The sequence below is a fragment of the Metopolophium dirhodum genome, chromosome 1, assembly GCF_019925205.1.
Source record: "Metopolophium dirhodum isolate CAU chromosome 1, ASM1992520v1, whole genome shotgun sequence".
In the NCBI taxonomy this organism is placed as follows: Eukaryota; Metazoa; Arthropoda; class Insecta; order Hemiptera; family Aphididae; genus Metopolophium; species Metopolophium dirhodum.
The window spans coordinates 110,562,517-110,573,251 of record NC_083560.1 but is presented as its reverse complement, the minus strand read 5'-3'; the positions used below and the strand labels follow the sequence as shown (position 1 = coordinate 110,573,251).

Below are 10,735 nucleotides of genomic sequence, written 5' to 3'. Positions count from 1 at the left end.
TTGATAAATGTTGTCAAAATTTGAACTTTAAATGCTTATAAAAAAAAATTGTGCCTATGTATTTTTAATATTTTTCAACTGCTATTAGAACGATATATCAGGAGCCTCATATTAAATGTTCACGCTTTTTTACCCAATAAATAAAATTTTATTGATATTTATAGAAAAAAAAACTAATAAAATTGAAAACTGACAATGTCCGTAAACAGCTCAAAAAGAGTCAAAATATTTTCAAAATTTTATGGTGTTTAGAAAATGCTAATATAAACATTCAGTGAAATTTTCAAGTATCTACAGTCATTCGTTTTTTAATTACAATAAAATAAGAAAATTGTTACATGAGAAATCGAGTGAATATCAAATGTTGTAAAAATATAAATTTCAGACGCTCATCAAAATTTAATTTAAGTTTCTTGTAGATATTTTTTTTTTGTTAAAGGTAGACAAACTTATGAGTAATCTTATATTATATTTTACAATCTTAGATTTAAAAAGAAAAATTTTTATGAATTCTAGCTCAACTCAAAATAATTTGCTCATTTTCGTGATTTTTCGTATTTTGTCAAAATTTGAACTTTAAATGCTTATAAATAAAAACTGTGACTAAGGATTTTTAATTTTTTTCATCTGCCTTTGAAACAATAACCTAGGAACTTTCTATTACATTTTCAAGCTTTTCTACTCAACAGGTAAAATTTTATTGATATTTATAGAAAAAAAACCTAAAAAAAATGGAAATTGACAATGTCCGTAAACAGCTCAAAATAAGTCAAAATATTTGGAAAATGTTATGGTGTATAGGAAATGCAATTATAAACATTCAGTCAAACTTCATGTTCCTGCGGTCATTTGTTTTAGAGTTACACCAAAAACCAAAATCGATTTTCTCGAAAACATATTTTGCGTAAAAATTCCCGTTTTTCCTTAATTTTTCTTTTTTTTTTCACGTCGCTTTTGAAAATTACTGGGAAATTTTTACTTTGACCAACTAGATTCACTTTCCTATCAGAAAAGTAACTGTTGAAGAAAATCCAAGATCCAAGCACTTTTACTGTCCTAAAAGGTGATGACAGACACAAAAATAAAAAAAAAAACACACATCATTGTAAAATCAATACATTTTAAATAATTACACATTTTCGAATAAATCCAATAAGACAATTCACATAGCGGAGCGATTGTTAGCCTGCGTCGACATAGACGGTAAGACTCAAAACTAACGAAAAAAACATTATAAAAATCAATATAAAAATCTATTCGAACGAATACAAAATAAAGTTCGCGGGTCTACCTAGCTCGTAATCGTTGAGCCACGCGGTTCCTGTCGCTTCGTGGACGGGTTCTGCGGTGGCAGGTTTTGTATCGAGGCGGACTGGCCTTGGTCCACTTCGTCACGTGTATCGGGTCTGCTCTCGTCGTCGTCTCCAGCTTCAGAGTGTTTCTCGTCTGAGCGCTTTCACGATGGGTGTGAAACATGGCGTCGTCCGCGGTGATCGGTGGTCTTGTCGAACTGACCGGTATCCAACGTCGTCGGTTTTCGTATTCGTCGCGGCGTTCGTTAACGACGGAGTGATTCTTTACTCCCGCCGCTTCGGCACAGTATGCTTGAACTACAGCGTCCCTGGTTTCGGAACGATTGACAGCCGGGGCCCTAGGTACTGTTGTAGGTGGGTTACATGATCCTCAGCGGGCGCGGACGTTGGTAGCGGAAGTGAAGCCACTCTAGTGCGTCTCCAGTGTTCCTCGAGGGCAAAAGGGGAGAGCTTCTTGGTCGCCCAGGCTTTGGCTGCCCTAGGGCGGACGACCGGTGCCGCGGCTGAAGCTCTAAACGAATAAATCACACTGAACTCCACGTAGGAGTGGTCACTGGCTGAGTCAAGATCCGTGAGGACAGACCAGTTCTCGACTAGGGGATTTGCGTTCGGTAGGAAGCGAGCAAATGTCACATCGATGACCGACTCCCCATTGACTCTACTGTAAGTTGGCTCAGAGCCCACGTTACAAGCTAGAAGGCCCAGAGATGATGCTAAGCCGGACAACAGCGAGCCCCTAGCATCGTCCCTAGCAGAACCCCATTCCGACGAGTGGGCGTTGAAGTCTCCAGCAACAAGTAGGTTGTCGTCCTTGTCCACCGAATTCCAAATGGCCCATTCAACTCCGTTTAGGAAGTTGTCGAATTCCTGCAGTGTGCAATTCGGCGTCCAGTAGCAGCTGTGCCGTCCAGCAGTGGTTAAGATTCACCTGCAGCACCTTAACCACCGGCGGTGGACCTGACGTCAGGGGCATGACGAGGAGGGCGGTTGCTCAGCTTGCGCTCCGGCGCGCTGGCTTTTGTCCGAATCTCCGAGGTGGACACTCTGGTTGGGAGATTTACAAAATATAAGATGCCCGACTTCCTTGCATCTGAAACACTTCCTGGTTTCCTTGCCCTTACAGTCACCAGCTGCATGGTCTGGGGCGGAGCACCTGACACACCCTTTGTGCTTGGACGGCATCTCCTTGATGCGGTAGGTAGCCCAGCCAATCCTTAGTTTCTTACGGTCGACTAGTTTCAGCCCTGCAGAGATCGGCATCCTGACTATTGCCGTCCTAACTTCGTTATGACCCTCACGGATCCTGATCTCGTTTGACGCCTTTAGATCAGGGTCGTGTGCCTCAAGAGCACTCGAAGCTCGGCTTCGTCGACTGAGTCCTCGATGCCGATTAGTAGCAAGGCGACACTCTGGGATGGGCGCTAGATACCCCTGGATTCTCCAAAGCGGCACTTTAAGGCACTAGCCAGACTGTTGGCCTGATCCTTGTCGCTAGTCACCAGGACCAGGTTTCCCGACTTCGCTCTCCTGGTTCTGATGTCGAAGGTTAGGGACTCGTGCTGGGCGGACTCCTTCACCTCTCTGACAATGTCCGCATATGACTTGTTTGGCGGCTTCTCGATCACCACTGCTTGCGTTTTGGGAGGACGCCTGAGAGTCCGAGCGGCAGGCTTCGGTGGTTGTGGTGCAGTCGTGCCCGTTTTTTGGGGCTTAGCAGTTGGGATTTCGACTGTTCCTCTCTTGCCTCTTCGCTTTCTTTTCCTGACAACCATGAATTCCGGATCGTTTCCGGCCTGGATCGGGGTTGTCTAGCTCCACTGCTCTCTCAGCGGGACAGTCTTGTTGGTGCCGTGCACTGGCCGTTCACTCTGGATCTGCCTCTCCAATGGCTGACGACGTACAGACGAGTTTTCCCACCAGCACGGTGTATCCATCGCTTCATCACAGGTGTTCGCTGTTGGCTTGGCCATGGTCTGTGTAGACATGTTTATGCCAGTTGGTTTAGTCGCCAAAGCACCCTGTATCTTATCGCTCTTTGGCATCCGCTGGGCCATAGTGTTGAACGCGATGTGCACTTGATCTCGGCTCGCCTTGAGGCCGGCAATCACGGCAAGAACCTCATCGATCGCCGACTTCGCGTCAATGCTCCTGATCTTGCTGGACACTTGCTCCAGGCAATGCGCTTTCTTGAACAAGAGCTTGTAGCCCCCGTCCTGCGTAGTGAGGCATTTCTTAAGCTCCCTCATCGAGCTGTGAATTGTAGCAACATCCGAGGAGTTCTCTGAATCAGCACTAGTAGTTATTGGAGTTGCGGGGGCTAGGCTGTCCAACCCCACACTCTCACGGTCGTTTGATGACGACCGCAGTGAGCCCGTTACGTTGGAGCCGGGTGTTACCCCGGGTCCACTCACCGCTGCCGCCTCCTGGACATCCTGTTGCCCTGAAGGAGTAACAATAATCTTAATTTCTTTGTTCATATTGGGTTTACAGTGGCCTTCTGTCATTTTTACCCTACTGAGACAGGGGGTCTATTTCGGCCTTCTGAGTCCGTTTGCATGTGGTTGCAAGTGGACCGGGCCTGCCGATCCTTACCAGTGAAGGTAAGGACCAGCTCAGTGAGCTCCAACTCCGACTGGTTAAGGTCGCAGTCGGGTTTGGGACCGCTTGGTAAGGCCTTTTAAAGGCCCGCAAGCTCCCCCACCACGTCAAGGTGGGTCCCGTCGGGGGAGAGGTTAGGTTTAGCCTAACCTAACATAACTAACCTAACCTTTTTTTTTTTTTTTGGTATCTGCTCTCCGTAGTTACTTGGGGGGAACTTTCCCTTTCGGTAATCCTACCCCCAAGTGGCCGAAAGCCGTTTATTAAAAAAAAAAAAACAAGCTAAATCCATTTTAATTGGACCGTGGCAGGCTAATCTCCCACGCACTGATCCTCACATTATTTGAACTATTTACATATCAAAGGGGCTCTATCCCCTCAAATTGCCTTTCAGGCCACAACAAATCAATCACTTAATTATAAATTAACAGAAAATTCATATTTGCTGGACGTGTCGCTGGCGCTGCCGTTCTTCTTCCTCCCTTGTTTTTAAAACTTCAACCACAAACCCACATACTGCATCCCATTTGGCTCTGCTCTCCAACATCGTGTTCACTACCGTTTCAGGGGTAAACTTGGTATCCGTAGCCACCTCTAGTGCTCTTCGTCGCCTCTACCAGCGGTCGCATACGAAAAACGCATGTTCAGGGTCGTCCATCGGCGCTTGACAATCATGGCACACGGGGGTATCCAGCTTCTTGAACCTCCACAGATACATCCCAAAACATCCGTGCCCAGTGAGAAACTGGGTGATATGGAAATTCAATAGGCCAAACGATCTTGAGACCCATGGTCGCAGATCAGGAATTAACCTCCTCGTCCATTCGCCCGTCCCTGATTTCTCCCACTCGTTCTGCCACTTGCTAGGTGACTCCTCTCTCAGCTCTTTCTTCGACGGAAGAGTCGAGCCCGCCTTCTGTGCTACCCGCATAACCGTTTTTTCAAGCACCTTTATGTGTAAGGGCAGCAGTCCTGACACGACTAGTATAGCATTGATCGATACTGTACAATATGCGGACGACACCCTAATGGCCATCTTCCATTGAGGTTTCAGTAACTCCTTGACGTTAACTTCAAATACTAACGCCGAGGCCCATATAGGCGCTGCATAGAGCAGTTGACTCTGAGCGACAGACATTAACAGCTGGCGTTTCTTCTGCCTCGGGCCACCGACGTTAGGCATTAACCTCGACAGTGAGCACACCGTTTTCGTGGCCTTCTCAGCAGCACACTGCAAATGTTTGCCGAAGCCGAGTTTTTTACATAGCTCCACTCCGAGGTAGCGGACGTGCTCCTTCAGTTGCAGCAATGCGCCTTCCAAGATGAACCTCGGGGTAGTGTAGCCGCGTTTGGTAGTCAACATGATTGCTTCCGTTTTATCGACGGAAAGCGTAAGGCCCATATCCTTCATCCATTTTTACCAAGTCCAGCGTTTGGTTCATGGCCTCTTCTAGTAGGGTAGTTGTATGTCCAGTCGCTACAACAGCAATATCATCGGCAAATGCGATAAGCGTTGAACTAGATATACCCTTTATATTTTCCGGCGTTTCCAACCGCAATAGTTCGTCATACATTATATTGTAGTGGGCCGAGCACCGACCCTTGGGGAACTCCACTGGTTACCTCCCGTCGCTCCGCGTCACCGTACAAGAGTGACGTATTACTCAGGTAACTCCTCAGAATATGTAACAGGTACGCTGGCACTCTCTTCCCTCTTCGAGCTTCTTCGATTTTGGCCCAAGCGGCCGAGTTGAATGCATTTGCTACATCTAGGCAGACCATAGCGCATAACCCCCTCTTGTACAGCGGACCTGTACCCGCGTCGTTTACCCCATCCATTTCCGTTTCTATTGCATCAATTGTAGAACGCCCTTTTCGAATCCCGAATTGGTGTTTACTAATCCCACTAATCTGGTCCAAGTGCATCTCCAATCTCCCTTTAATAACGCGTTCAAGAAGTTTCCCGATTGTGTTGATAAGGCAGATCGGCCGATACGACGAGGGTTGGTCCAATGGCTTGTTACCTTTTTGGAGGAGAACAAGCTTGGCCTCCTTCCATGGGTTCGGGAAGTGCCCCTGCACAAGACACCTGTTGAGAGTACCCAGTAGGAGCTTTGGTTTCCTCTCGCTTATTCGTCTCAGAATCACATCCGGGACTCCATCCGGTCCTGGTGCCTTGTTCGTAGGCAGGCGTGGGCCTATTGTCACAAGTTCTTCGCAAGTAATTAGCGGGACCTCTTCTATCGAATCCGTACTAGGCCAAATATTTGGTTGATGAACGGGAAATAAAGTGGCTACTATAGAATTCAGTCGTCCAGGAATTGTTATCCCCGTTATGGGCCTCTAACCTACTAGTTTCTTGGTCACGAGATTATAGGGAGTGCCCCAAGAGTCAGTTTCGACTTGTACACAAAGCTCCCTTTAACTGTTTTCTTTACTTTTCCTGATTTCAGCTTTGAGCTTCCTCTTCAGGACCTTGTACTCTTCAAGTTTTGAAACGCAATCTTCGTTCCGCGTTCGTGATTTGCGCAGCTTCCTTCTAGAGTGCATACATTCCTTCCGGAGCTCCGCAATGGTTTGTGACCACCAGTAACATGGCTTCTCCCCCCATTTGTATGTACCTTTTGGCATACAGCTATTACATGCGTTCCTTAAGAGTTCAGATAACGCAGTGGAGCTGGTTTCTGCAGTCATTGACAATGGTGTTTTTGCCTCCGCAATGAACTTGTCCAATCTGTCTATATCCAACTTCCTCCATGACCATCCGTTCTTTTCGGTTTGTACACTTCTCAATGTCATCCTTGTATTGAAGAATACATATTGATGATCAGTCAAAGACTCCTGCTCTAGTACCTCCCAGGAGCCAATCTTCCTCGTAATTCCTTTTGCCACCAACGTCAGATCCAGAAATGAGTTCACGTGTGGAAAAGTCGGCACTTTGCCATCGTTGAGCACAAGAAGGTTTAAAGACTCGACAATTTCAATCAGAGCTTTCCCTCTTGGATTGGTTTTGTGTGATCCCCAAGCTGGTGAATGGGCATTGAAATCCCCAGAAACAATCACCTCTGATGTAGCTCCTCTGACACTATCGAATAGTCTGTATAGGAAGACATCAAATTCGTTAAGTGTACACTTCGGCGAAATATAGCAGCTGTATATTCTGAGATCATCCAAGTCAGCCCATGCGTACCCTGCGCCTGAGCCGGTTCTCAGTACGTGCTGATTTTGCTGGAAGAACAGGGCGCATTTCCCGTCCGTACTTCCTACCCAGCCTGGGTGATCAGGTATGCAGTTAGGTTCACTGATGCACAGAACATTTGCTCCCTTAACTTCCATTGTGTGGAGGGCCAGAGCCTGGGCCTCTCTACTCCTATTTAAATTAATTTGGAGGTAAGCCATGTTGATGAGACGATGATTCTACTCCACTTGGAACTGTTGCCCTCTAGCACTTGACTCCATCTCCAGTATTTTTACGAAGGCAACAACGTCTGGTCCCACTGCCGTGCAATCCTTAGCAAAGTGATCTTGGCTGCCACAGCGCTTGCAACATTTGCTCCTGTCGGGCCCGTCGCAGTCCTTGCTCATGTGTCCAAAGGATAGACACCGGAAGCACCGGGCTTTCTGTTCACCCTGTCTGATCCTGCAACTCACCATGCCTACGCGTATCCGGCCCTGTGCAAGCACATTGCGACACGATGCTGTCGGAGCCAGAATGAGGGCCGTCTGAGTACTTCCGTAGCGCACCCTTAGGCTGAGTAACCTCACCGTATCTCGTTTGGTTCCAGTTGCCGTTGCCACTGAGTCTGCCACCTCTTCTTTGTCTATCCACTGGTCCAAGTCTCTAATCTCCAGCAGAGTCTTCTGTTGAAGAGTACGCACCTCAACTTCGTTCCCGGCAGACCTTGACACCTCCGCTCTAACTGCCTCTACTTGGTCTGCGTCACCCTTTACCTCAATCAAAAGGTCCCCAGATCTCGTTTTCCTCATTCCAACTACACGGTCTTCTATGACTTCTTTATTTGTTCCGCCCCTGATTTTTTTTCCAAGTCATCCTTGCTGCCCATGTTCACCATTATAGCTTGAGGGCGCGTTCTTATGCGCTTTGGTCTGTCCGCGGTTTTTGTCAGGGGTGGAGCTACATCTGGGCCCTTAACCTTACTAGCTTTCCCCTTGTTTGCAACCGCAGCCCAGGTTCCATCATTAACTGCGCTGCCACCACCAGGACCTTGAGCCAATTGGATATCACTAACATCGTGCCTTAGAGCCTTCATTTCTAGGACGATGTCTGCAAGAAGGAATTTGGTGGTGCCTTCATCGGAAAGTGCAGCAACTTCGACTACTGTACTCTTTCCCGCACCTGGTGGTCTGTCCTCTTCTAGTAATTTCAACATTTCCGCAACGTTCAGGCGCTGTTTGCGTGCCCGGTGAGCATTTGCGTTAGGTGAAAATTTATCTCTCCATGTTTCCTTGTTGCCCATTTTTTCACGTCTGGTATCATCCTTCTTGTCCAACTGCCCGTATCCGCCTCATTCCACTCGTCCTGCCACTTTATGAACGATACTTCTCGTGATTTATCTTTTCTAGTCCTATCCTCATGTAATTTCAGTCTTTCCAACGCCAACAGATGTGCAGGAATGGTAGCAGCGACCACTAATATGGCTCGTGTGGAAACCGTTCTATACCCCATGGCAATTCTTAGAGCTGTGGTATCACCCGTATTAGACAATACGCGGTAAACTAACTATCGCCTTACCCTCGTATTCTCTAGTTAATGACACTCTCTAAAGTTAATTAGAATGGCACTGTTAACTCGTTGAGGTACGATGGTAGGCGCTTGTCAATTCTTAGTTCGTTCCTATCTAGTTGGAATGACTCAAAGATTACATATACCTTGGCACTATTCAGTTTAATAAAACTTCATTGACACATAGTACGTATATCCCGGCGCTGTTCCTATAAAAGGTAAGAACGTAAGAATGACTAAAATAATGTTTAACTCGGGTTTTCAGGTCGGAAACACTTTTATTGTATTAAAACAAACATAAAATAAAACACTTAGCAAATTCAGATCGCCTAGCCCGTACTACGATCGGCGTTTCACACGCACGTCGTAGCTACGTCCTCGCCGAATCACTCAGCGACAACGGGGGGACGTGCCTGCGCGTACGGCGGTGTTATATAGAAAATATTATTGTCGCCTCAGCACATATTGCTTCGCTGGCCTGACCTATGTCAATAATTTACAATTTGAAATATTCCCACCTATATTACATATATATTAAATAATATTATTTTGACGACTGTCTGTAATATACGACAGTCCCCGTTGTTTTTTGGAAAAAATGCCCTCATTTTTTAATGCTATTGCTACATAAAAATGTCTTATTACAAAATTAAATACTAAACTTATATAATTACTAGGTTACTGTCTCGGCTTATTCGCGTCGTTGACTATAAAATTATGCTTACATGTTAATTTATCTTACTATTTAATAATTAATTATATAATGCGTGCCTAAAAAAAAAAAAAAATAAATATGAATATAAGGTTATAAAAATGTATTGATTGGTCCTTTTGTGGAAAAATGTTTTCTTAGAGATTGTTCACAGTTTGAAGTATAATATTTTTATTTCGACAAATAGCAATAAATTTTCGTTGTTTTTCTATGGTATTTCATTCTTTGATTCTGTGGTAGTTAATTCTTCTTCTCTTCTTGTATTTCATAAGGTAAGTATTTGAATATTATCTTGCTTGTTTTCGTTTTGTCGAATTTGATTTGTAATTTTTATTTTTATATCTATATTTCTGCTTTTCAAATTTCAAATTTCTGTTTGGACTGTGTCTTTTTCGTGTCTTCGTATGGAACAATTTTATTTGCTATTGTTTCTATAATTTTTGATTTAATGCTTATTGTCTACTTTGAAAATATTATATTCGCCCTTTGTCTCAGAAGATTGTTGCTACTCGTTGACTCGTGAATTTTTGTTTATGCTGAAAATACATTCTATTCTTTTGTTTTTTTTTTTTCTTTTGTAACATTTTTTTTTTTATTTATTATCATTTTTATTTTTCAGGTTATTAATTATGTATGTTTTTTTTATTTTTTATTTTTTTTTTTTTTGGAACAATTGGTGAGTGCGTAATTTATTATAATTATTATTATTAATTTAGTCTAATTTTTCATGGTATGGTTTTAATCTATCTACATGTATAATGTCCGTGGTTTCTTTTTCTTTGAGTGTTAAAGCAATCTTGTAGTTTACGTCTGAGATTTTTTCTAAGATTTTAAAGGGGCCTCTATATTTGTGTGCTAATTTCTTTGTTTCTCCTTGTTTCTGAAATTTAATTTTTACTAGTACTTTTTGGCCGGGTTGGTATTCTACTTCCTTGTGGCTTTTGTCGTACTGTTTTTTTTGCTTAATTTGTTCTGCTTCTATCAATTTAGGCAGTTCTTGCCTAACTTTTTGTAATTGTGTAATCGCTTCGATTCTATTATGTTCTGTTTCGGGTGGGTAGATTTTGTTGTCTAGTGGTTGCGTTGCCTCCGTGCCGTACATTAGATAGAATGGGGAGTAGCCAAGTCTTGCGTGTGGGTGTGTATTGTACGCGAATATTACCATTTTGTAGTATAGTGCCCAGTTTTTTTGGTTGTTGTCGACGTAATGTGTCAGGGCATTGCATATGATTTTATTCATTAATTCAGTCATCCCATTACTTTGTGGGTGGTACGAAGTAGAAAATTTTTGAGTTATTCCCAATTTCTCGCATATATTTTTAACTTCAATGTTTTTAAAATGTGTACCTCTGTCGCTGACGAAGTATT

At 44.0% G+C, this 10,735-nt stretch overlaps 1 protein-coding gene across 1 annotated transcript; it reads right to left on the bottom strand.

Moving 5' to 3' along the window:
- Nucleotides 1–6,332: 6,332 nt before the first annotated feature.
- LOC132950311 (uncharacterized) lies at nucleotides 6,333–7,310 on the bottom strand. Its single transcript, XM_061021717.1, has one exon. It carries the CDS (start codon nucleotides 7,308–7,310, stop codon nucleotides 6,333–6,335), a length of 978 nt encoding a protein of 325 aa, XP_060877700.1.
- Nucleotides 7,311–10,735: the final 3,425 nt, after the last annotated feature.